The sequence below is a fragment of the Gopherus evgoodei genome, chromosome 1, assembly GCF_007399415.2.
Source record: "Gopherus evgoodei ecotype Sinaloan lineage chromosome 1, rGopEvg1_v1.p, whole genome shotgun sequence".
NCBI lineage: Eukaryota > Metazoa > Chordata > Testudines > Testudinidae > Gopherus > Gopherus evgoodei.
The window spans coordinates 18,434,894-18,462,675 of record NC_044322.1 but is presented as its reverse complement, the minus strand read 5'-3'; the positions used below and the strand labels follow the sequence as shown (position 1 = coordinate 18,462,675).

Genomic DNA, 27,782 nt, shown 5'->3' with positions numbered 1-27,782 from the left:
GCAATAGCAGCTGATTCATCAGCACAATCTCATTTGAGACTATCCTCATAAAACAGGACAAGTAACATGATAAATTCATATGGGGCAATGAAAAGAGATGAAATTACATATGATAAATGGCAACACATAATAAAGAACTAGTGAAATTAGAAACACCATTTGGACCAGCTCAATTTTATCCTTGTCTTAGGAAGGGCAAAGGACTTGCCTCATTCAGTCTTTGCCCTCAATATGCCATGAAAACGATACAAACAATTACAACCAGTTTATGTTCAAAAGTGAGAAGAGTCAGTGAATCAGCAACGAATGATGTAATGGTAATTATACACACTATACATTCCCACGGCTGCAGAAGGATAATTTCACTGAACAATGCCAAATGCTGCACCAGCTAAAAGTTCATTATTACAGGAATCTGTTGTTTTGGCACAGTTTTGAATCATTCTACTACTACTTACATTTTCAATTTGATAATAAGATTTAAAAGACAGCAATATATATTTTACATAGCGCAACTGTCTGCAAATTCAAACGCCAAAAGCACTTCTCACCAGGAAGAATCTAAAAATATAGACAGAAATAATGTTTTGGATTACAAGGTTACTGTTGTGTTGTCTAGTGGTTAGAACAGGGAATTGGGAGTTAGAAATCTAGGTTCTTTTTCCCTCCTGTCATTGATTCATTATGCGACCTTTCCCAAAGTTTAAGGCTTATCTACACACAAACATGCAATAATTTAGTTAACTGAGAAAAATCCGTATGTAGACACACTTCTATTGGTCTAAACTAGTTTAACTTGCCCCTATAAACAAAACCAATACAAGCCAAGTTTAAACCATTATAAAAGCGTCTACATGGGGCTGGCACTGGCACAAATAAATCTGTTTATAATCACACCTTTAGGTAACGAATCCAAGTGTGTAAACCACAAGTAATATTTTCTAATGCACTCAAGTGACTTAAGAGCCTGAAACTGCTAAGCGCCCACATTACTTTTGAAAATTGGACTTAGGTGCTTTTCAAAAATTTACCCAAACTATGTCCCCCAGTTATCTCATACTTAGAATACTTACACACTTTTTAAACCACTTTAACATCGTTGGATAAAGGGTGCCATATAGGTACAAAGTATTAACAATTATAATGGCAAGGTATTTATTTGAAATTCTGCTTCCCTGAAGATCTCTTCTTCCAAGGGTCTCAGTTCTGGTTCTTCCACTCCCTAGTATGAGGAAGGTAGAATTCTCAAGGGCAGCAGAAAGATGTCTGAGCACAAGCTAGACACCTTACTGACTGTTACCCAGGATGCACTGTGCTTAACTCAATCCTTGGAACCTTCCACTCAATTCCAATAGAGCAGAAAGTGAAATAGCCCCAGAAAAAGTCAGTCATTAAAACTAACAATGACCGGGGGAGGGGGGGGGGGGGCGAGGACTAGCAGCTCAAAAAAAAAAATTAAAACCAGATGTAAAATACAATGCCAGCTCAAACAGATTCTGTTCCAACCTCAAAGAGAGATAAATGGATGATTTATAATCCTGAAAGGTGAAAACTTCAGAGAAGCAAAATTACAAGGGAAGCATTGGTTCATGTCAATTCCTATCAGGTGATTACCAAGCGCAAATTTTGGAGGCGGGGTTGGAGCTTAGATATTCACTGACTGTAGCACTGCTCTACCAAAGCTGTGTTGTCTCTTCCCTGCTGGGTGATAGCATAATGTGATGTAAAATTATGTACTGAGGACCACATCACCATTCTGCATAACTGCGCCAGAAACGCTGCTGAAGAATTCTGTGCACTGTGAATGGTGGGCCAGGCACTTCTGCCAGGTTATAACATTCTCGGATGCAGAACACGATCCATGACAAAATTCGTTGAGAGGAGTCTGGAAGCCCTTTCATCCTATCTGCCATGGCCATGAACAGTTGGATTGACAGTTTCGTTATCCTGATGTAAAAGGCTAGCACTCTGCGAACGTCCAATGAGTGAAGCCTCTCTCCCTGCCATCTGAGTGCGGCTTAGGATAGAACACAGCAAGGAAAATGACCTGGCTGATGTGGAACTGGGAGCCAACACTCAGGAGGAAAGCTGGATGTGGCCTGAGCTGAATTTTGTCCTTACAGAACACCGTGTATGGGGATTCTGACGTTAAGGCCTTGAGCTCAGACACCCTCCGGCTGAAGTTATCACTACCAGAAATGCCATCTAATACAAGAGGTAGAGCACAGAGCAAGTAGCCAGTGGTTCGAAGGGCAGCCCAGTCAGTTTGGAAATAACAGACTAATATCCCAGGCTGGGACCAATTGTCAGACATGTGGACATAGTCTGTTGAGACTTTTCAGGAAACGGCTGATCATAGGGTTGGCAAAGATCAACCGGCCCTCTCCACCTGGATGGAAGGCAGAAATAGCAGCCAAGTGAACCCTTATTGACAACATGGACAGCCTCTGCTGCTTAAGATGGAGAAGTTAGTCCAGTATAGGTGATACAGACATGAGCATTGGAGATGGCCGGTGCTGCGCTAACCAGATCTAAAATCTCTTCCTTTGGCCAGGTAGGTAGCCCTGGTGGAGGATTTCCTACAGCCAAGAAGGACTTGTCTTACTGGGTCCGAGCAAGAGAGCTCCATCAGTTTTAGTCATGGAGCTTCCATGCCATGAAGTGCAACGACTCGAGGCTCAGGTGCTGGAGATGGCCATGATCCTGAGTTAAGTCTGGGAAGAGTGACAAACTGACCAGGGCTTCCATGGATATTTGCAGGAGAGATGTGTGCCAGTGCTGGCAGAGCCAGGCTGGAGCTATCAGTACCACAGAAGCTTCTTCCCTCTGTATCTTGAGGAGCACCTTGTGAACAAGAGGAATGGGTGGGAATGCTTATAGGAGATGGCTTCCCCAGGGGAGGAAGAACATATGCGCGATGGAGCCTAGGCTGTGATTAAGGAAGGATCAAAACTGCTGGCACTTCCTGTTGTGATGTGTGGTGAACAGGTCTATCTGGGGAAAGATGCAGTTCTCGATATCTGGGTGTAGTGACCACTCATGGCTATGGAATGACCTGCTGAAATAGTTTGTCAATTCGTTTTGTACTCCCGGAAGATACGATGCTTGTAGGTGTATCGAATGCTCTACACAAAAGTCCCACAGCCTAAGTTCCCTGTAAGCTGTGCAGCTGCCCAGCAGGCTACCGAGTGCCGTGTAATTCAGGTGTCCCTCCCCACACTGCCATGTGCTGCTCCTGCCTTCTGCCTTGGAGCTGTTTCCGGGACCCTCCCACTTGCTGTGCAGAGTGTGTGTGTGTGTGTGGGATGCTAATGTCAGAGTCACACCCCATCTGCACAGGGAGGGAGGGGGACACACGACAGGGCTCAAGATGGAGGGAGCTTGCTGGCAGCTGCTGCTGTGCCTGAATTTGCTAAGCTACTTAAAAGGGGAGCTTACTTAAAGTGGGGTCAGTACGTAAAGGGGCAACATGCCTCTGTCTCTCTTTCTCACACATACACTCTCTTTCATACTCACCTCCCAACACATACTTGTGTTGTTGTTGTTGCTGTTAGTTCTTGATACTTCTTTCAGAGTGTGTTATTTAAGTTTTTTTGACTGGTCTATTCATTTCATAATCTTTATTTCTATCTTATGCTTAAATTTAATTCTTTGAGTAGTGAGTTCTAAAATGCCTAACCTGTCTTGGCTGTAGTAATTATCCCTATGGTAACTTTTTAAAAATGTATATTATATCTAGGTTTCTGGTTTCTACTGGTGGTGCACATCGGCACATTACCTCTATATGGTGCACATAAAATTCATTCCGCACGTGGATGGAAAAAAAGACGGTTACTCACCTTGTAACTGCTGTTCTTCGAGATATGTTGCTCATATCCATTCCAATTAGGTGTGCGCGCGCCGCGTGCACATTCGTTGGAAGGTTTTTACCCTAGCAACACTCAGTGGGTCAGCTGGATCGCCCCCTAGAGTGGCACCGCCATGGCGCCGTATACATACCCCTGCCAACTCAACGGCCCTTCAGTTTCTTCTTGCCGGGTACTCCGACAGAGGGGAACGAGGGCGGGTTTGGAATGGATATGAGCAACACATCTCGAAAAACAACAGTTACAAAGATGAGTAACCGTCTTTTCTTCCTCAAGTGCTTGCTCACATCGATTCCAATTAGGTGATTCCCAAGCCTTACCTAGGCGGTGAGGTTGGAGTGAAATGTTGCAGAATGCAGAACTGCTGAGCCAAAGGCTGCATCATCTCTGGACTGTTGAACCAGAGCGTAATGTGCAGCAAAGGTGTGGACGGAGGACCAGATAGCTGTGCGACATATCTCCTGGATGGGTACATGAGCCAGGAAGGCGACAGATGAAGCCTGAGCCCTGGTAGAATGTGCGGTGAGATAGCTCAAGGGGACAAGTCATAACAAATACGGATGCACACCGCCACCCAAGATGAGATCCTCTGGGAGGAGACAGGTAGGTCCTTCATTCGGTCTGCCACCGCGATGAAGAGTTGGGGCGTTTTGGGGTTTTGTCCACTCGATATAAAATGCGAGTGCTCTACGGACGTCTAGGGAGTGCAACTGTTGTTCCCATCGTGACGAGTGTGGCTTCAAGAAGAAGACCGGAAGGAAGATATCCTGGTTGATATGAAAGGCCGATACCACTTTACGGAGGAAAGCCGGGTGTGGTCGCAACTGCACCTTGTCCTGTGAAACACAGTATACGGTGGGTCCACCATGAGAGCCCTAAGCTCAGAGACTCGTCTGGCCGATGTAATGGCTACGAGGAAAACTGTCTTCCAGGACAGGTACAGTAGCAAGCAGGTTGCTAATGGCTCGAAAGGGACAGACATAAGTCTGGTTAGAACCAGGTTGGGGTTCCAGGTTGGGGCGGGACGGCGTACTTGGGGGTATGGGTGGTCCAAGCCCTTGAGGAACCTAGAAACCATAGGGTGTGAGAACACAGAGCGGCCACTTTCCCCTGGGTGGAAGGTAGAGATGGCCGCCAAGTGCACCCTCAGTGATGATACCGCTAGGCCCTATTGTTTGAGAGACCAGAGGTAGTCCAAGATGGTGGGGATCGAGACCTCGGTGGGAGTAACATTATGCGTTTTGCACCAGCAGAAGAAATGCTTCCACTTGGCCAGATACGTTGACCAAGTGGAAGGTTTCCTGCTACCCAGGAGTACTTGTTGTACTGAGCCAGAGCAACGTAACTCGGACTGGCTTAACCACGCAGCAGCCATGCTGTGAGGTGAAGGGAATGCAGGTCTGGGCGGTGAAGTCTGCCGTGTTCCTGAGTTATGAGGTCTGGGCGAAGAGGCAGGGTAACTGGATTGGCTATCGACAGGTTGAGCAGCATGGCGTACCAGTGCTGCCTGGGCCACGCTGGAGCAATCATGATCAAGCGAGCTCTGTCCCTGCAGAGCTTTATCAGGACCCAGTGATCTAGCGGGAACGGTGGAAAGATGTAAAGCAGTTGGCTCGATCACGGCATCAGGAAAGCATCCGAGATTGAGACTGGGGAGAGGCCTTGGAAGGAGCAGAACATCTGGCATTTCCTGTTCTCGTGGGAAGTGAAGAGGTCCATACAGGGAAAGCTCCACTTCCGGAAAACAGAATGAATAATGTCTGGACGAATCGACCACTCGTGAGACAGGAAGGATCTGCTGAATCGATCCAGCAGAGTGTTCCAAACCCCTGGGAGAAAAAAGACGCTACTAGGTCTATCGAGTGGGCTATACAGAAGTCCCAAAGCTGGACGGCTCCCTGACAAAGGGGGGAGGACCGTGTCCCTCCCTGCTTGTTTATGTAATACATGGCCGTTGTGCTGTCTGTGAACACTGAAACACAACGGCCTTGCAAATGCTGTTGAAACGCCTGGCATGCAAGGTGGACTGCTCTCAGCTCTTGGACGTTGATGTGCAAGGCCAGCTCCTGAGATGACCAAAGGCCTTGAGTGCGAAGATGGCCGAGGTGAGCACCCCAGCTGAGAGATGATGTGTCCGTCGTCAGGGACATAGAAGGCTGAAGTGGATGGAACGGCATCCCTGCACACACCAGGGAAGACGTCAACCACCAGTCAAGGGAGCCTAGGATGCTCGGGGGAATCGTGACTATCATGTCAATGGTGTCTCTGCCCAGGTGGTATACCGAGGTGAGCCAAGATTGGAGGGGACGGAGGCATAGCCTGGCGTGTTTGGTCACGAACGTGCAGGCAGCCATATGACCCAGGAGACTGAGACAAGTGCGAGCCGAAGTTGTCGGGAAGTTCTGTAGGCCCCAGATAATTGTTACCATCTCCTGAAACCAAGGCTGTGGTAAGCAGGCTCTGGTGAGATTGGAGTCCAGGATGGCCCCAATGAAGTCTATCCTTTGTGTGGGAACCAGAGTGGATTTCTCTGTATTGATCATCAGGCCTAGACTCATGCATAGGTCCTCGACAATGTCCACACAATGGGTGACTTGTGCCTCGGAGGTCCCTCGAATGAGCCAATCGTCAAGATACAGAAAAACGTGTATCCGACGGCAGCGGAGGGAGGCGGCGACTACAGCCATGCACTTTGAGAATATTCTTGAGGCTGTAGAGAGGCCGAACGGAAGGACCATAAACTGGAAATGTTGACTGTTGGCTACAAACCGGAGGTATCATCTGTGTGGAGGATAGATGGCGATGTGAAAATACGCGTCTTTCATATTGAGGGCGGCATACCAGTCTCCAGGATCCAAGGATGGGATGATGGTCTCCAGGGATACCATACGAAACTTCAACTTTATCATGAACTTGTTGAGTTCTCGCAGGTCCAGGATAGGTCTGAGACCTCCCTTCATCTTGGGGATTAGGAAATAGCGGGAGTAGAACCCCTTGCCCCTTTCGTCCTTTGGTACCTCCTATATGGCTCCCACGGCAAGGAGCGTCCGCACCTCTTGTAAGAGGAGTTGCTCGAGAGGGGTCTCTGAAGAGGGACGAGGATGGAGGGTGAGAAAGGGGGCGCGAAATAAACTGGAGGTGGTACCCAAGTTCCACCGTGCGTAGGACCCAACAATCCGAAGTTAGCTGGGACCACACAGGAAGGAAAAAGGAGAGGTGGTTGTAAAAGGGAGGGAAAGGATCCTGGAAAGTCACTGGTATGCCATCCTCGGGCGTAACTTCAAAAGTTTGGTTTTGGCCCCGTAGGTGGCTTGGAGGGGCCCTGATTTTGGCCCCCTTGAGGTCCTGACTGCCATCTACAACCGGCTCAACCATGCCTTCTGCCAAAGTCCTGCCTGTGTCTAGGCGGAGGGTAAGGGCGGTGAGGCTGGGGGCGGAAAGGCCAGCGTTGAGTCACCGGTGTGTGCATGCTGACAGAGCGCATAATGACCCTGTTGTCCTTCAGGCTTTGCAGCCCAGGGTCAGTCTTTTCAGAAAAGAGGCCTCGACTGTCAAAGAGCAAGTCCTGTATGGTATGCTGTAGTTCCGGCGGGAGGCCTGACACCTGAAGTCATGAAATGCGTCTCATGGCAACTCCCGAGGCCAGAGACCTGGCTGCAGAGTCTGCTGCATCCAATGAGGCCTGGAGGGATGTCCTCACCACTTTCTTTCCCTCCTCCAAGAGGGCAGCAAACTCTTGACGGGAGTCTTGAGGGACTAACTCCGTGAACTTGCCCACCGCTGCCCAGGTGCTGTAGTTGTAGCGGCTAAGTAGGGCTTGCTGGTTTGCCCCGGAGTTGGAGGGCCCCTGCAGAGTATACCTTACGGCCAAGTAAGTCCATGCACCTAGCCTCCTTCAATTTTGGAGCCGGAGCTTGCTGGCCATGGCGTTCCCTCTCATTGACAGACTGTACGACAAGGGAGCAAGGAGGAGGATGGACGTACAGGTACTCGTACCCCTTAGAGGGCACCATGTACTTGCACTCAACTCCCCTGGCAGCGGGTGGAATAGAGGCTGGAGACTGCCAGATGGTATCAGCATTGACCTGGAACGTCTGGATGAATGGTAAGGCCACTCTTGTGGGGGCGTCAGCCAACAGAATATCCACCACTGGGTCCTCTACCTCCGGCACCTCCTCTACCTGGAGATTCATATTGAGTGCCACACGTCTCAGGAGGTCCTGATGGGCCCTCAGGTCAATTGGAGGAGGGTCCATGGAGGATGTCCCCACCACCGCCTCATCAGGAGAGGAGGAAGAGGAAAGGCCAAGGACAAGCGGGTCCTGTGTGGACTCTTGCTCTTGGACGACCTCTGGCTCCAGTGGAATCTGAGAGTCTGATGGCCAAACAGGCGCTTCCTCCATACCAGTAGGAGGAGGGCAGCTGATAGTTGCCTCCAGCACCCGGTGCTCCAATGGAGCAGAGCAAGATGGGACTGGAGGTACACTGATGGAGGCCTTGATCTTGGGCCTGGGTCTTCTGGAAGATTCTGGTGGGCACATCGGAGTCACGATCCTATGCATAGGAACTGTACGCATGAGAGGACACCGATGCGTGTCGGGATGGCCAAGGAGGAGCTGAAAACCCCTGGGAAGAGTCTCCCTCTATGATTGATCTCGCTCTGTGCGGCACTGGGGATCGGTACCGGGAGCCATATCGGTACCAGGAACAAGATCAGGACCTACAACTGGAGCGGTGCCAGGAGGTCGACCAGGATCTCGAAGCTCGGCGTCTGGAGTGGCTACAAGAGTCACGGTGCCTGGGGCGGTGCTGGGATCTGGATCTGTACCGAGAGTACCGGGCCGGCGAACGGGACACTGATCGGTGCCGTGAGTGTGACCTGTGCGGAGAAGGGGGTCGGCGTTGAGACCGGGATCGGCGATGGGACTGAGAACGCTGGCGGGATCGCGATCGTAAGCGGTGCCGCTCTGCGGTGCCAACAGAGCGTGGTCTCATCAAGGCCGGCTTGCCTACCGATTGTATGACCCGCACTGGCGGTGCTGGGGGTTGAGGCAGGGCAGACTCTGTCATCGCGATCAGCTCCCTCGCCATGGAAAATGTCTCCAGCGTGGAGGGAATAGTGAGCTCAACCACAGCTCTCGCCGGGGAGCTTTCAGGTACCGGACTCAATGGCCCTTTCGGGACCGGAATTGACAGTGCCAATGTTGTCGGTGCCGCAGGAGGTGTAGGTGCCGGGTGGTCCGATCTAGCCGGGTGCTCTGGCTGCAGTGTAGGTGGCATGGAAGCAGTGTGAGTCTATCTCTTCACCCGTAGGGAGAGAGAACGGTGCCGAGCAGACATCGGTGTCGGTGATGGTCGGTGCCAAGAGGCCTTAGCAGTACCGGTGCGATCTGGTGCCGAAGAAGCGCTTCTGCCCAAGGATTGACCAGCGCTCAGTGCCGAGGGTGGAGGAGTAAGAGCTGCCTCCTTCAGGAGCTGTTTGAGACGAAAGTCCCGCTCCTTTTTCGTCCTCAACTTGAAGGCCTTGCAAATCTGGCACTAATCAGTGAGGTGGGATTCCCCAAGGCACTTAAGGGAGGAGTTCGGGGAATCTCCTGTTGGCATCAGCTTGTGACAGGCCGAGCACGGTTTAAAACCCGGTGAACCAGGCATGGGCCCCGGCACAGGATGCGGGGAAGGGGCTAATCCCTGAACCCTTCTTAACTATATACACTAACAATGTTATAAAAACGAATAAGAATTAACTGCAACTATAGAAATTTCAACTATATACACAAGAATAACGAGAGAACTATGAGTAGCTAGGGAAGTGGAGATCAGCTAAGCCGTACTCCACTGTTCCAACAACCAACATGGGCGGTAAGAAGGAACTGAAGGGCCGTTGGGTCAGCAGGGGTATATATCCGGCGCTATGGCGGCGCCACTCTAGGGTGTGACCCAGCCGATCCACCGAGTGTTGCTAGGGTAAAAATCTTCTGACGAACGTGCACGCAGCGCACGCACACCTAATTGGAATCGATATGAGCAAGCACTCAAAGAAGAATTAGAGGGAACACTGCCCCAAGATGAGGGCTTCCTGGCACAGAGGAGAGGAACGTGCATCCCCGTTTGTTGATATAAAATATTGCCGCAGTGCTGTCCGTCAGAACTGATACACATCCTCCTGTCAAGTGGGCTCGGAAAGTCTGGCATGCTAGGCCAATCGCCTTAAGTCCTGAGGTCTCCCAGATGTGCTCCCCAGCCCAAGACTGATGCATCCCTCACCAGTGAGAGGGCTGGCTGAGGACTGGTGAAGGGGACCCCCGCACACACTACCTGCGGGTTGAGCCACAGGAGGGAGTCAGTGACCAGGTGAGGCAGAGTCATGACCCTGTCCAAACTGTCCTGAACTGGCCGATACACCGAAGCTAGCCATGATTGGAAAGGCCAGAGTCTGAGCCTGGCGTGTTGCACCACATAAGTACAAGCAGCCATGTGTGCCAGGAGCTTCAGGCAATTTCTTGCTGTGGTGATGGGGAACTGTCTGAGACTTCGAATGATATCACCCAGGGCCCGGAACCTCACTTCCGGGAGATATGCCCTGGCCTGGGTCGAGCCCAGTACCCCCCCTATAAATTCTATCCACTGACCCAGATCCAACAGCAATCCTTTTGATGTCTCTCCCCTAGACACTTCAGACACAAAGTGTGCGTATTGCTTCTGGGCATACACTTGCAGCAGGTTTTGAAACCCAGAGAACGTGGCATGCCCGGTGCCGAGAGAGCGCAGGAGGGGAAACCTCCCCTCCCTGCAAAGGAAACTTAAGAAACTAATCTTAACTAATTTGAACTAACACTAAACTAATAGTAACTACTAATGAAATAACGTTATACACTGCCAATGCGCTTGCCAAGACAAGAGCAAGACAGTTCCAGCTAACAGACAGAAAACAAGATGGGAAAACCTTTCATTTGGTCATTTTCTTATTCCAATAAAAGTGTGGCTGCTTTTCAAAGAAGTCACAATAGGAAGCATATCGGAATAATTCTACAAATAAAAAGGAAAAACTGAAGATACTATATAGCAAGTCATTCTCAAATATTCAGCATAGTGTATACCAACCTTAAAATGCAAAAACAAGCAATATACAAGCTCCCATTCGCAGTCAGAAAGGAAGTTGACTGCAAAATCTCAGGTAGCAGTTTGTGCAGATAATAGTCAAGCTTTCGTTTCCTGAGAACTGCTGCAATCTGGAGGAGAAAAAAAAGATGCACACTTTAATTTAACTAACTTTTTTACATTGTAAAGAAAAAGAAGACTACTGTGCAGGGAGACATTCATGTAAACAATAAATCAAAGCCTCTTAATTTACTGACATACTGTACTTCTATGAAGCAACAAAGAGTACTGTGGCACTGTAAAGACTAACAGATGTATTGGAGCATAAACTTTTGTGGGTGAATGCCCAGTTCATCAGGGAGGAGAAACTGATTTTAGAGTTGGCTAGCCATTCACAGTCTTTGTTTAATCCTGATCTGATGGTGTCAAATTTGCAAATGAACTGAAGCTCAGCAGTTTCTCTTTGAAGTCTGGTCCTGAAGTTTTTTTGCTGTAAGACGGCTACCTTTGCATCTGCTATTGTGTAGCCAGGGAGGCTGAAGTGTTCTCCTACAGGTTTTTGTATATTGCCATTCCTAATATCTGACTTGTGTCCATTTATCCTTTTACATAGAGACTGTCCAGTCTGGCTGACATACATAGCAGGGGGGCATTGCTGGCACATGATGGCGTATATAACATTGGTGGACGTGCAGATGAATGAAGCAGTAATGTTGTAGCTGATCTGGTTTCCTGAGAAAACTACAATGCATTGGTGATCTCCCAGAAAACACTATCCTAGCCACCATGGATGTGGACGCTCTCTACACAAACATCCCACACACAGATAGAATACAAGCTGTCAGGAACAGTATCCCCGACGATGACACAGCACAACTTGTTGCTGAGCTCTGTGACTTTATCTTCACGCACAATTATTTCAAATTTGGTGACAATATATACCTCCAGACCAGTGGCACCGCCATGGGCACCTGCATGGCCCCATAATATGCCAACATTTTTATGGCTGACCTGGAACAACGCTTCCTCAGCTCTCGTCCACTCATGCCCTTTCTCTACCTACGCTACATTGACGACATCTTCATCATCTGGACCCTTGGGAAGGAGACTTTGGAAGAACTCTACCACGATTTCAACAGCTTCCACCTCACCATCAACCTCAGCCTGGACCAATCTACACAGGAGGTCCACTTCCTAGACACCACAGTACAAATAAGTGATGGCCATGTTAATACCACTCTATACCGAAAAACCACCGACTACTATGCCTACCTTCATGCCTCCAGCTTACACCCCGGACACACCACACAATCCATTGTCTACAGCCAAGCGCTGAGGTACAACCGCATTTGGGCCAACTCCTCAGACAGAGACCAACACCAAGAAAATCTTCACCAAGCATTCTCGAAACTACGATACCCGCACGAGGAAATAAGGAAACAAATCAACAGAGCCAGATGTGTACCCAGAAGCCTCCTGCTACAAAACAAGCCCAAAGAAAAAAACCAACAGAACACCACTGGCCATCACCTTCAGTCCTCAATTTAAACCTCTCCAATGCATCATCAGTGATCTATAACCCTCCCTGGACAATAATCCCTCACTTTCACAGACCTTGGGAGGCAGGCCAGTCCTTGCCCACAGACAACCCACCAGCCTTAAGCATATTCTCACCAGCAACCACATACCACACCATAACAACTCTTACTCAGGAACCAATATATGCAACAAACCTCGATATCAACTCTGCCCACATATCTACACCAGCGACACCATCACAGGACCTAACCAGATCAGCCACAACATCACTGGTTCATTCACCTGCACGTCCACCAATGTAATACACGCCATCATGTGCCAGCAATGCCCCTCTGCTACATACGTCAGACAACTGGACAGTCCCTACGTAAAAGAATAAATGGACACAAGTTAGATATTAGGAATGGCAATATACAAAAACTTGTAGGAGAGCACTTCAACCTCCCTGGCCACACTATAGCAGACCTTAAGGTGGCCATCCTGCAGCAAAAAAAACTTCAGAACCAAACTTCAAAGAGAAACTGCTGAGCTTCAGTTCTTTTGCAAATTTGAAACCATCAGATCAGAATTAAACAAAAAGACTGTGAATGGCTAGCCAAGTACAAAATCAGTTTCTCCTCCCTTAATTATCACACTTCAACTGCTAGAAGAGGGCCTCATCTTCTCTGATTGAACTAAACTCATTATCTCCAGACTGATTCTTGCCTGCATATTTATATCTGCCTCTGGAAATTTCTATTACATATGTCTGACGAAGTGGGCATTCACCCACGAAAACTTATGCTCCAATACATCTGTTAGTCTTTAAGGTGCCACAGGACTCTTTGTTGCTTTTTACAGATCCAGACTAACCTGGCTACCCCTCTGATACTTTTACGAAGAATACCATACAGATTTCCTCTGGACTTGGGCAGCTCTGAGGATACCAGGAAACGCAGAGGCAATCCCAAATTATGACCATAAGAAGAATTTTATTACCTTGCTGACCACAAGAGTGGGAGAAAGCTAGCTGTTTTAAGCTGATGTTCCAAGATATGGAAATGAATACAGGTTAAAACATCCCTAAGAAGTCCAAGCATAAGCCTTATGCAGAACCCCCATAAAATAATGAAATATTTCTGTAAATTTTAACTTCAAAGACCATACTTTTTTTTTTTTTTACCTTAACGGACAAGTCTTCCTAAAAAAAATTCCCTATGAGGTAAGAGATCAGAAAGAGCGAGCTTAGAATAACCATAACATTTATACAAAGCATCTCTTATTAGTAAGTCCTCTCTTGCAAAAAAAAAAAAAAATCACACAATAAGTGTCAGCCAACAGATAGACTAGACATAGACAACAAATATGCCTAGAGGTCAATTTAATTTCTGCTTGTATGTTCTATAAGAAGGGTGAGATTACTTGCGAGAAAAGCATATAGCTTTTCAGCTTCAGTCTGTCAACTAGGACTTACAGGTAGGAAAAAGCTCACATAATTGTTCTCAATTTCCATGAAGTTAGTATAGTGGTGAAGGACAAAGATATATTCACTTAGCATTTCCTATTCAGATTTCCACTACTGCCTTTCATTCTTTCCTCCACTTCTCTTCCTCTCATCTGAGTGGACTAGGGACCAATCCTAGTTCAAATCAGCAAGTGACCCATGCCCCACACTACAGAAGGCAAAAAAACCCAGGGTCTCTACCAATCTGACCAGGTGAAAATTCCTTCCCAACCCCAAATATGACAATCAGTGAGATGCTGACACACTCAGCATCTCACTAAGACTCACCAGCCAGAAACCTGAGAAAGAATTCACTGTAGTCACTCAGAGCCCTCCCCCATCTAGTGTTCCATCTCAGACAACTGAAGATGCAGTAGAACTTCAGAGTTACGAACACCAGAGTTACGAACTGACCAGTCAACCACACACCTCATTTGGATCCCTAAGTATGCACTCAGGCAGCAGCAGAGACAACAAAAGCAAATGCAGTACAGTACTGTGTCAAATATAAACTACTAAAAAAAAATAAAGGGGAAGTTTAAAAAAGATTTGACAAGGTAAGGAATCTTTCATTTAAATTAAGGTGGCTAAAAGCAGCATTTTTCTTCTGCATAGTAAAATTTCAAAGTTGTATTAAGTTAATGTTCAGTTGTAAGTTTTTGAAAGAACAGTAAGGTATTTGATACGGTCTCGCATGATATCCTTATCGATAAACTAGGCAAATACAATTTAGATGGGGCTACTATAAGGTGGGTGCATAACTGGCTGGATAACCGTACTCAGAGAGTAGTTATTAATGGCTCCCAATCCTGCTGGAAAGGTATAACAAGTGGGGTTCCGCAGGGATCTGTTTTGGGACCGGTTCTGTTCAATATCTTCAACGATTTAGATGTTGGCATAGAAAGTACGCTTATTAAGTTTGCGGACGATACCAAACTGGGAGGGATTGCAACTGCTTTGGAGGACAGGGTCAAAATTCAAAATGATCTGGACAAATTGGAGAAATGGTCTGAGGTAAACAGGATGAAGTTCAATAAAGATAAATGCAAAGTGCTCCACTTAGGAAGGAACAATCAGTTTCACACATACAGAATGGGAAGAGACTGTCTAGGAAGGAGTATGGCAGAAAGAGATCCAGGGGTCATAGTGGACCACAAGCTAAATATGAGTCAACAGTGTGATATTGTTGCAAAATAAGCAAACGTGATTCTGGGATGCATTAACAGGTGTGTTGTAAACAAGACATGAGAAGTCATTTTTCCGCTCTACTCTGCACTGGTCAGGCCTCAACTGGAATATTGTGTCCAGTTCTGAACACTGCATTTCAAGAAAGATGTGGAGAAACTGGAGAGGGTCCAGAGAAGAGCAACAAGAATGATTAAAGGTCTTGAGAACATGACCTATGAAGGAAGGCTGAAAGAATTGGGTTTATTTAGTTTGGAAAAGAGAAGACTGAGAGGGGACATGATAGCAGTTTTCAGGTATCTAAAAGGGTGTTATCAGGAGGAGGGAGAAAACTTGTTCACCTTAGCCTCTAATGATGGAACAAGCAGCAATGGGCTTAAACTGCAGCAACGGAGATTTAGGTTGGACATTAGGAAAAAGTTCCTAACTGTCAGGGTAGTTAAACACTGGAATAAATTGCCTAGGGAGGTTGTGGAATCGCCATCTCGAGATATTTAAAAGTAGGTTAGATAAATGTCTATCAGGGATGGTCTAGACAGTATTTGGTCCTGCCAGGACGGCAGGGGACTGGACTCGATAACCTCTCGAGGTCCCTTCCAGTCCTAGAGTCTATGAATCTATGAATCTATGAACAGTATCGACATTCTATCAATGTTTTCTCAAGAGTTACAAACAACCTCCATTCCCAAGGTGTTCATAACTCTCAGGTGCTACTGTATTTACTACTAGCAGTTGGAGAGGGACCACATACCATTGTAGGCAACCTCATCGTACCATCCCCTCCATAAACTTATCAAGCTCAGCCTTGAACCCAGTTAGATTTTTTGTCCACACTACCCCCTTGGGAAGCCGTTCCAGAACTTCATTCCTCTGATGGTTAGAAAACTTCACCTAATTTCAAATCTAGGCTTTTGATGGCCAATTTATATTCATTTTCTCTTGTGTCAATATTGGCCCTCAACTTAAATAATACCTTTCCTTCCCTGCCATGTATTGCTCTGAGGTATTTATAGGGAGTAATCATATCTCCTCTCAGCCTCTGTTTGGTTAACCAAGGCTAAGCAAGCCAAGTTCCTTAAGTCTGATGTCTTTAAGTAAGTTCTCCATCCCTCTGAGCAAACTAGTAGTCCTTGTCTCCACCTGTTGCTGTTTGAATTCATCTTTCTTCAACATGGGAGACCAGAACTGTATATAATATTCTAGATGAGTGCACCAGTGCATAGTACAAGGGTAATGATACTTCCTTATCTCTATAGGAAATATCTTGCCTGATGCATCCTAAGATTGCATTAACCTTTTTCAAGGCCGTCTCATTGATGGTTCACAGACATCCTGTAATTGACCAGTACACCTACGTCTTTTTCCTTCTCTGTCACTTGTAACTGATGTGTCTCCAGTTCATTGCAAAAAATTTATCGTTAGTCCCAAAAGGCATGACCTTGCAATTTGCACGACTAAATTTCATCCCTCTTCTATTACTCCATTTGTCGTAGTCATTCAAAACTTCTTTATGATAGTTAAGTCCTCCTTCACACTGGTTACATCTCCCAACTTTGTGTCATCTGCAAATTTTATTAGCATACTCCCCCTTTCTGTGACAAGGTCATTAATGAAAAATGTTAAATCGGTGTTGTCATAAACAGATAGCTAAGGGTTAATGTCTCTTTCACCTGAAGCACCTGATCAGAGGACCAATCAGGAAACCGGATTTTTTCAACTTTGTATGGAGGAAAAAAGTTGTGTCTGAGTCTCTGTCTGTCTGCCTGTATGCTCTCTCGGATGAGGAGTGATTTCTATTTCTTGCTTTCTAATCTTTTGTTTTACTGCTCCCCAGTCACTTACTGCAAGCAGCGCCATTCACGGGGTGCAGTACATCCCCACCATGTCAGATAACCTTAGTCCCAGATTTGGACCTTAGCGTCCAAAATATGGGGGTTAGCATGAAAACCTCCAAGCTTAGTTACAAGGCCCCTTTCCAGCCACTCCCCATAATTGAGGTCCCATTTCAGCGAGTAGCTGTAGATATTCTGGGTCCTTTCCCAAAAAAGACGCCCAGAGGAAAGCAGTACGTACTGACTTTCGTGGACTTTGCTACCCGATGGCCGGAAGCAGTAGCTCTAGGCAACACCAGGGCTAACACTATGTGCCTGGCCTTAACAGACATCTTTGCCAGGGTAGGTTGGCCCTCCGACATCCTTACAGATTCAGGATCTAATTTCCTGGCAGGGACCATGAAAAAACTGTGGGAAATTCATGGGGTGAATCACTTGGTTGCCACCCCGTACCACCATCAAACTAATGGCCTGGTGGAAAGGTTTAATGGAACTGTGGGGGCCATTATACGTAAATTCGTCAACGAAGACTCCAATAATTGGAACCTAGTGTTGCAGCAGTTGCTGTTTGCCTACAGGGCTGTACCACATCCCAGTTTAGGGTTTTCACCGTTTGAACTTATGTATGGCCACCAGGTTAAGGGGCCATTACAGTTGGTGAAGCAGCAATGGGAGGGGTTTACACCTTCTCCAGGAACTAACATTCTGGACTTTGTAAGCAACCTACAAAGCACCCTCCAACACTCTTTAGCCCTTGCTAAAAAAAACCTAAAAAATGCTCAAAAAAAGCAAAAGGCCTGCTATAAAAAACATGCCAAAAAACGTTCCTTCAAGGTAGGAAACCAGGTTATGGTCTTGAAGGAGCAACAGGCCCATAAGATGGAAGCATCATGGGAAGGGCCATTCACAGTCCAAGAGCGCCTGGGAACTGTGAACTACCTCATAGCATTTCCCAATTCTTCACTAAAGCCCAGAGTGTACCATGTTAATTCTCTCAAGCCTTTCTATTCCAGAGACTTACAGGTTTGTCAGTTTACAGTCCAGGGACATGATGCTGAGTGGCCTGACGGTGTCTACTACGAAGGGAAGAAAGACGGTGGCGTGGAAGAGGTGAACCTCTCAACCACCCTGGAACGTCTGCAGCGGCGACAAATCAAGGAGCTGTGCACTAGCTTCGCCCCATTGTTCTCAGCCGCCCCAGGACAGACTGAACGGGCATACCACTCCATTGACACAGGTAATGCTCACCCCATTAGAACCCCATCCTACCGGGTGTCTCCTCATGCCCAAGCTGCTATAGAACGGGAGATCCAGAACATGCTACAGATGGGAATAGTCCGCTCATCTACCAGTGCATGGGCATCTCCAGTGGTTCTGGTACCCAAACCAGATGGGGAAATACGCTTTTGCGTGGACTACCGTAAGCTAAATGCGCTAACTCGTCCGGACAACTATCCAATGCCGATGATGTGGCCATTTTTTCAGACTCCTGGCCCGAACACCTACTACACCTGGAAAAGGTCTTTCAGCGCATCAGGCAGGCCAGACTAACTGTTAAGGCCAAAAAGTGTCAAATAGGCCAAAACAGAGTGACTTACCTGGGGCACCAGGTGGGTCGAGGAACCATAAGCCCCCTACAGGCCAAGGTGGATGCTATCCAAAAGTGGCCTGTCCCACGGTCAAAGAAACAGGTCCAATCCTTCTTAGGCTTGGCCGGGTACTACAGGCGATTTGTACCACACTACAGCCAAATCGCTGCCCCACTGACCGACCTGACCAAAAAGACCCAGCCAAATGCAGTTAACTGGACTGATGAGTGTCAAAAGGCCTTTACCCAACTTAAGGCAACGCTCATGTCTGACCCTGTGCTCAGGGCCCCGGACTTTGACAAGCCATTCCTAGTAACCACAGATGCATCTGAGCGTGGTATAGGAGCAGTGCTCATGCAGAAAGCAACAGATCACAACTTCCATCCTGTCGTGTTTCCCAGCAAGAAACTGTGTAAAAGGAAAAGTCACTGGTCAGTCAGTGAAAAGGAATGCTATGCCATTGTGTATGCCCTGCAAAAGCTACGCCCATATGTTTGGGGACGGTGGTTCCAGCTACAAACTGACCATGCTGCACTAAAGTGGCTTCAAACTGCCAAGGGGAACAACAAAAAACTTCTTCGTTGGAGTTTAGCTCTCCAAGATTTTGATTTTGAAATTCAGCACATCTCAGGAGCTTCTAACAAAGTAGCTGATGCACTCTCCCGTGAGAGTTTCCCAGAATCCAGTAGTTAAACAGTGTTCTTAAAATGTAAAGGTCTGTTAGTTATATACTTAGTGGTATATGTACAGGTGCATGTGTTGTATTAATCTGTTTATTTTAAAGTTCTAGGAGGAAATCGCCGCCAGTGAGCTTCCCCACTGTCTGCAATTTGGGGGGCGTGTCATAAACAGATAGCTAAGGGTTAATGTCTCTTTCACCTGAAGCACCGGACCAGAGGACCAATCAGGAAACCGGATTTTTTCAACTTTGTGTGGAGGAAAAAAAGTTGTGTCTGAGTCTCTGTCTGTCTGCCTGTATGCTCTCTCGGATGAGGAGTGATTTCTATTTCTTGCTTTCTAATCTTCTGTTTCCAAGTTGTAAGTACAAACATGGTTTTTTGTTTTGTATTTACATGAATATAGTTGCTGGAGTGCTTTGATTTGTATTCTTTTTGAATAAGGCTGTTTATTCAAAATTCTTTTAAGCAATTGACCCTGTATTTGTCACCTTAATACAGAGAGACCATTTTTATGTATTTTTCTTTCTTTTTATATAAAGCTTTCTTTTAAGACCTGTTGGAGTTTTTCTTTAGTGGGAAACTTCAGGGAAATTGAGTCTGTACTCACCAGGGAATTGGTGGGAGGAAGAAGTCAGAGGGAGATCTGTGTGTGTTAGATTTATTCGCCTGACTTTGCATACCCTCTGGGAGAGGAGGGAAGTGCTTTTGTTTCAAGTGCTTTTGGTTTCCAGGACTGGAATTAGAGAGGGTGGACTCCCTCTGCTTAGATTCACGGAGGTTGCTTCTGTGTATCTCTCCAGGAGCACCTGGAGGGGGGGGGGAAGGGAAAAGGTTTATTTCCCTTTGTTGTGAGACTCAAGGGATTTGGGTCTTGGGGTCCCCAGGGAAGGTTTTTGGGGGGGACCAGAGTGCCCCAAAACACTCTAATTTTTTGGGTGGTGGCAGCAAGTACCAGGTCCAAGCTGGTAACTAAGCTTGGAGGTTTTCATGCTAACCCCCATATTTTGGACGCTAAGGTCCAAATCTGGGACTAAGGTTATCTGACAGGTGTGCACCATTCTTCTTTCCCTGTTCCTGAAGAACCTGTCAATGGGGGCTCCTCTGGATTACAGGAGATTAGGCAAGTGAGCCAGCTGGATTCCACTTTATTCTCCCTCTCCATCCCCCAAATTCTGCAGGGGAAAGCATCACTAAAATCGATACTGCCAGAAGAGAAGGAAGAAAACCCCTTTCAGGGAAATCTGCAGGCAGCTGCACGTAAGGGCAGCTCCTGACACACAGCTATTGCAGGAACTATGTTGTCCAAAGGGCAGCAGGAGATAATAGAATCAAGCTTCAAGATAGATCTAGTGTTAAAGGCTGAAACCTCAAGCAGGGAGTTTGTTTAGCAAACCAGCTTGTAAGCAAAGTATGGGTAGAAAACGCTAAACTGAAAATTATTGTGTTTTCCCCCGTTACAGATTATTTCTGAGTAAGATGATAGCAAGTATTATCCCCACTTTACATATGCAGGAACTGAGGCAGAGATATGTGACTTGCTCATAGACACAAATACAGTCTCTGAAGTCACTGACTCCCAAGCCCATGTGTAGACTACAGTTTGAGCATGAAAAATCTATTCCCCACTGGGAAGTTGGAAGTTTCCTCCAGCAAGCGAGATGGAGGGAAGAGGAGCTCTGACCAATTTATTCCAAAGATAACATAAATTTTGAAAGCTTTTAGTACTTATGTTTATAAAGATACGTTTCTAAAAGCAAATCAATATAGTGCTGTCTTCCCGAGTATGGAGAAAGAACATTCCAACACTACTGATGCTGTCCTCCCAAACACCAATAGAGTAAAACTTACTGGACTGAACAATTATACTGCTGCAATGCAAAACATGTGGTCACACTGGCGTTCTTCCAGAAAGTTATGAGCAGAGGTGGCACTGGAGCTTATTCAAGGAGGAAAACAGCCAAAAAAATCATAGACTAGTGGGGGAGTAGCAAAATCTCCACTGCCTCAAGATTAACAGTCAAGAGCTCAGAAGATTTGGGGAACGGAGGATGAGAAAAATCTCCTTTCCATCAACCAGATAGCGCACTTGGACTTAAAATGTAATCAGACACATCCTAGTTTATACTGGAGCAAGGCCTTAGCAAGCTCCTAGTAGGAATCCCAGTATCTTCTCCATTCTCAGCAGCAAGGTTGGGAAAGGATGGCTCATCTCCTGGCCCTTCTACTGATTAGTGTCAAAACTCGTGCTCTGTGGAAAAAGAAATGCATTCTGGGGCACAACTTTCTTTCCCACTTCACATCCACCTGGCACTGGTCCTTTATTTCCCAGTTGGCTGTACTTTGTTTTTCTGCTCATCATTCCTAATTACCATGTTTCTTTTTCGAGTGCTTGCTCACATCCATTCCATTGTAGGTGTATGTGCTTGCCACGTGCATCAGGACTGGAAGCATTTCCCTCAGTGGTATATGTAGGGGACCATGTCTGGTGCCCTCTGGAGTAGCATGCATATGCACCGGTATAAAGGGCACTGGCTCCCACCTCCCTCAGTTCCTTCTTATCGCTAGTGACAATGCTGGAATGTCTCCTTGCCTCAGCAGCCTCCATGTGCTATGTCAACAGGCAAGGAGCAGCTCATTCATCGGCTCTGTGCCAGGAGGCCCTCCGTCTGTGTGACTTCTGCATTCAGCATGCAATCCACCTAGCAGCCTTTCACCTTCCCAGCATTCAGAACATGCTGGTGGATCATCTCAGCAGGTCCTCCTTCTCTCATCACAAGTGGTCCCTTCCCTCAGAGGCTGTCAGAATGCTCTTCCAGCAGTGGGGAGCTCCCAAGGTAGACCTGTTCGCCACCAGATGGAACAGAAAATGTCATCAGTTCTACTCTCTGCAAGGCCTTGGCAGAGGCTCACTTTCCAATGCCTGTCATGCTCAGGAGACCTGATGTATGCCTTTCCACCAATTCCACTCATCAGCAAAGTCCTCTTAAAAATCAAGAGGTAAAAGGTATGGTTCACTCCGATCACCCCAGCATGACTTTGCCAGCATTGGTTCGGCATGCTCCTGGACCTGGCCATAGCAGCCCCATGGCTACTTCCTAGCCGCCCGGAACTACTCTCGAAGGATCACAGTCAGCTCCTGCATCTGAACCTTGCCTCTCTCCACCTAACAGCTTGGATACTGTACGGCTGAATCCAAAGGAACAAGCCTACTCTACTCAGGTACAGCAGATTCTCTTGAAGAGCAGAAAGCCCTCCACCAAATAAATGTATCTGGCAAAGTGGAAGCATTTCTCCTGTTGGGTGTCAGAGCAGAGTATCTCCCCCACCCAGTCATCTCTGCAGTCCATTCTGGATTACCTGCTTCACTTAAAGCACCAAGGCCTTGTCTTCTCTTCAACCAGTGTGCACCTGGCAGCCACATCAGCCTTCCATCCTCGCATCCACGGAAGATGGGTATTCTTGCATGAGATGACGATCAGGTTCCTGAAAGGCCTTGAAAGACTCTTTCCGCCAATCCAGGACCCAGTTCCCCAATGGGACCTCAACCTGGTCCTCTCCAGGCTCATGAGTCCACCCTTTGAGCCTATGGCTTCTTGTTCCCTTTCCCAGGTGTCATGGAAGGTAGCATTCCTTGTAACTATTACCCTGGCTAGATGAGTCTCCGAGATTAAAACCCTCACTTTGGAGCCCCAGTACACAGTATTTTACAAGGACTAGATCCAGCTGCAGCCCCATCCGGACTTCCTGCCGAAAGTGATATCGCACTTCCATGTCAACCAGGATATCTTCCTCCCAGTGTTCTGGCCAAAGCCTCACATAACCTCACACAACCAATGAGGAGAGGCATGTGCACACTCTAGGTGTGAGGCATGCCCTGGCTTTCTACCTGGAACACACCTATCCCTTCCGCAGATGGACTCAGCTCTTTATTGCGACGGCTGACAGGATGAAGGGCCATCCAGTGTCCTCTCAGAGGATTTAGAATTGTATCACCACCTGCATCCATACTCATTACAAGCTGGCACAGGCTGTGCCTCCACCGATAGCGAAGGCTCACTCTACCATGGCTCAGGTGTCTTCAGCTGCCTTCCCTGCACATGTCCCTATCCTGGACATCTGCAGGGCTACAACATGGTCTTCGATACATACGTTCACAGTGTATTATGCCACCACTCAGTAAGCCAGAGATGACACTGGATTTGGCAAAGCAGTGTTGCAATCGACACGTCCATGAATTCCTACCTGCCTCCAGAAGTACTTCTGGGGAGTCACCTACAATGGAATGGACATGAGCAAGCACATAAAGAAGAAAAGATGGTTAGTAGCCTTTTGTAACTGTTGTTCTTTGAGATACGTTGCTCATGCCCATTCCATGATCCACCCTCCTTCCCCTCTGTCAGAGTTCTGGCAAGAACGAACTGAGGGAGAGGGGAGCTAGTGGCACCTCTTATACCAGGCATACATGCGCCACTCCGGAGGGCGCCAGAGCCTACGGATACCACTGAAGAAAAAACTTACAGCACCAGTGTATGTGGTGAGCACACACACCTACAATGGAATGGACAGGAGCCACACATCTCAAAGAGCAACAGTTACAAAAGGTTAGTAATTGTCTTTTCTCCTTTCTATCCTTTAGACCACTCGTACGGCCCCCATGTCGGATCTTACCCTGATCTTTTCACATCTACCATCCTGAGGGTATGCAGGTGCTCCACCTTTCTGATAAGCATGCATGTACAGGTGCATCCCATTGCTTTCACACACAAGTATTTCCAGTGTTCAGCTGTAATGTTCAGGAAGAAATTATTGCCTCTCTCTCCTACACACAGCAGGAGTGGTAGAGGAAATGCTGAAAGATCGGTACTTCTTTTCTTCTGTACACCTTGTTGGACTCAGGACGATCAATTAGGAGCTTGTAGCTGTGGGTAGAATGGAGATGGGGTGCACAAGAGGCTGAATGGTGGCCTAATTGATAGGGCAATGGGCTGGTACTCAGCAGACTTGTATTCAATTCCCAGCTCAGACCTGCCATGTCACCCTCAGCGATTTGCTTGAACTATCCTGTGCCTCTGTTCCCCAACTGTAAAATGGTGAGAGAACTTCCCTATCTTACAAGAGTGTTGTGAGGATAAAATCCATTAATAATTCTGAGCTCCTTAGATATTAAGGTGATAAGGGAAATATACATATTAGATAGGAGAGGTTGAAGAGTCAACATAGATAAGGAGTCTTGCTTGCTGGAGGGAGAAGAGTGTTCAGTGTATTGTGAGCAGCATTGAGAAGAGCTGCAGAGCATGTGAGAGCTGAGCTTCTTAGCAGTCAGATAGTTTGTTAACATAACTGCAGGTAGAGAAAGGGGTTATTTGCTGACCTTGTTATTTGAATCTTAAATCCTCGGCAGTGCACAAAGCTCCACAGAGCAGGAAAATTTAAACTGTGAGGGCAGCAGAATCCCAGGCTTCTCTCTTCTGAGGTCTGTGTTTTCTTCATCAGTTTCCAAAAGCCTCCTAGATATCTTGGAACTCTGTCAGATTAAGTAATAAATGCTATCTTTTTCTCTGTGCATAGATACTAATCCTTAATTTTGGGCACAAGTGGATTTTGTCAACAGTGATTAAATAAATCCTTAATACGTAACTGTAAACATATCCAGCCTGGATATCCTTTCCCCATAGGAAACAGATCTGTTGCCTGAAGGTGCCATTTCTTTTTTTTTTTTTTTTTTTTTTTTTGGGGGGGGGGGTAAATGTACTTTAATTTCGGCATTGCACATAAATGGATATTTAAATTGGGTGTTGAATGGTTTGTTTGCCAAAGTGAATAATTAATGCTTTCTGATCAAGCAGATCTAACTTGAAGAGGGCTGGAAACTCTCTGCATATTTGTAGATTCAACCTAAACAATTCTCTTCTATAGGGCTCTGCTAGGAAATACTGTCTTAGTATGAAAGAGTATTCTTTATATCCAGCTTCTGAAAATTCTGTTCTATGTAGCTTCTTATACAGCCCTCATCAACAGTCTCTGAGTGAGTCCCTGTCATTCATTAAGTGGTGATAACACAATTTCTACATCTAGTGTGTTAGGTCTCTTCTCACACCCCTGAAATATAGGGGTAGAAGGTCTAAGTTTCCAGCAGCTTTCTGTACTGTATAACATTTTCAAAATTCTTATTTAATAAGAAAACATTTAAACTATTAACTTTGATTATTAATTAAAAAAAATTGCTAACTATGCATTGCTCCTTAAAGAACTACTAGCATACTAAGTCTGAAGTTTTAAACAAGTCAGAGATACCAAGTGAAAACAAGAGTATTAATGGAAACTACTTTGCAATCTTAATTATAGATTTCATAGCATTATATTTTGACCCTCAAACCTGAAAAATTAAACATGGCACTACAGTCCATTATATCAGAACACCAACACTTTGTAGAAAAGTATTTCTGCCACTTTTCTTTCAAAAATGTTCACAGATTTAATCTTCTTAAAAATAACTCTAGTCTTGCAAAGTTGTCAGAAAAATGTACTACCCCAGGACGTAAATATCTATTCATTCACCCTCTATTATGGGGAACAAGAGTAATTCAAACACTAACAGTATTTTATTCACTCTTCAAAATAGAACTATTTGCTCTGCGCAAGCAGATTTTTGCAAGATAGACTAGCTCAATCAATACACTTCGATAGGAAATGAACACAATAATTAGAAAATGTTTTCAAAAACTATGCATTCTTATGAATTAGCATTTAAAGACATGGGGTCAAAATTATAAAGGTAGTTAGTGACCTAAAGATGCAGACAAATGCTTAGTGGGGTTTCCAAAAGTGCCTGAGCTAGGCACCTTTGTAAATCTGGCCAATTGTCACTACATTCAGTTATTGTTTCAACAGAAACTGTTGTTCATCCCTTCCCTTTGCACACCTGCAGTATATAAGCTATTACATTTATTTCTATATAGGTAGAAAATGTAGCCAAATTATTATTCCCAAGCCAACCACAACTTTGAATTTCCTAGAAGTTTAGCATTTACATTTGCAGTTAAAACTTACAAAGTTTAACTGAATTTTCCTGCAATTTAAAACTGTGTTCTAAATTCAGCATATTATTGAACATTCATACTATGGCAGCATCCATAGGCATCATGGCATCCATAGGCATCAGGTCAGGGCCCCCTGGTGCGAGATACTAGACAAAGATCTAGCACATTATATGAGAGATTCATATGATGCAACGTTTTAGGTATGTGCATGCTACTAGATGCAATATTCTTTTTAACTGACTAATCACAATTTGTCTCACTATAGAATAAACGCCCTCATTAGTATGTTTTGTAAAGTTTTATTTCAGTGTATCGATGTTCAGATATATGCATGGCTGCACATAAGCGGGGCCAGCCCACAACATTCTGGAACCTGAGGTGGGGAGCTCAAGTGTCGCCCCCATTCCCCCTCACTTGGGCCAAAACTTTGAAAGGTCTCAATTCTACCTTCTTCCTGTTCTACTCCTCTCATCGTACTGCTCTGCTTTTGCCTTGTTCAAAAATTTTAAGTAACACTTACATTTGCTCTTCGGGCGTCTGAAAGTTAACTCTTCTTGTATGCATAGTAAACGCTGGCATTTTTATCTCTTTGAATAATCAAAGTGGTGCTTTCTGTGCCTTCTTGGTTGCAAAGATTTGAACGGCTTCCTGCTGAAGGTCCACAGTCTGGCCAGCTCATGCTCTGTTGAAATGGTTGCAAGGCCGACCAACCTCTGCTGTGTCATTGTGGAGCGTAGATGTGTTTTTATTAACTTCAGCTTAGAGAAGCTCCATTCTTCACTGGCAACTGTTATAGGAAGTGTTAAGAAGTATGCGCAGAGCAACAAAAGCTCTGGAAAGAGGGTGGTCATCTTATTTGCACACATATATTCCAGAACAGCCTTTGAAGTTGATCCTGCTGAAATGCATCTTGAAAGGGCTTTCAGTTCATTACCTAAATCACTTGCATCAATACCACGCATGTCAACACTGTCTCTAGTGCCCTGCGTTGCTCGTGCAAGTCTTCTTCAGGGATAGTGAGGAGTTTTAGAATATCATACAACATCCCAAATATACTGCTGTGTTCCTTGAGCTGCATGAAACATTCTTCAGCTGACTGTTCTGCACAATCTAGCACCTGGTTAAAGAATTCAACTTTGAATTGTTGTTTGGGGTCTCTTATGGGATTATCCCATGCCCTGTAATCAAAATGTCTTCTTCTTTGGTGACTCTTGTATTCTTGAATGGGTGGGAAAATAGCTTCAGTGCGAAGTTCCTCTGTCAACTTCTGTGCACTCTTCAGAGTGTTTTGAAATCCCTCATCTGACCAGTAAGACAGTAGGTATGACTTTGCTTTGTCCAGTTGTTCCATTGCTCCAGATATATCAAGGTCAAAACCTTGGAGTCTCTTGCTAACAACATTTACTTCAAAGAGTATGCCATGCCACAACACTAAGCCACACAGAAATTTGAAGTTATGTATGTTTCTGG

The 27,782-nt window shown here is 46.0% G+C and overlaps 1 protein-coding gene across 3 annotated transcripts in view; it reads right to left on the bottom strand.

The window, feature by feature from the left end:
• The window catches only part of TMEM135 (transmembrane protein 135), a 418,948-nt gene that overhangs the window by 364,250 nt on the left and 26,916 nt on the right, over positions 1–27,782 (bottom strand). For all 3 annotated transcript variants that reach the window (XM_030558973.1, XM_030558983.1, XM_030558990.1), the window contains exon 2: positions 10,968–11,095. In XM_030558973.1, coding sequence (XP_030414833.1) covers positions 10,968–11,095 — 128 coding nt within the window. The remainder of the gene's footprint in view (positions 1–10,967; positions 11,096–27,782) is intronic.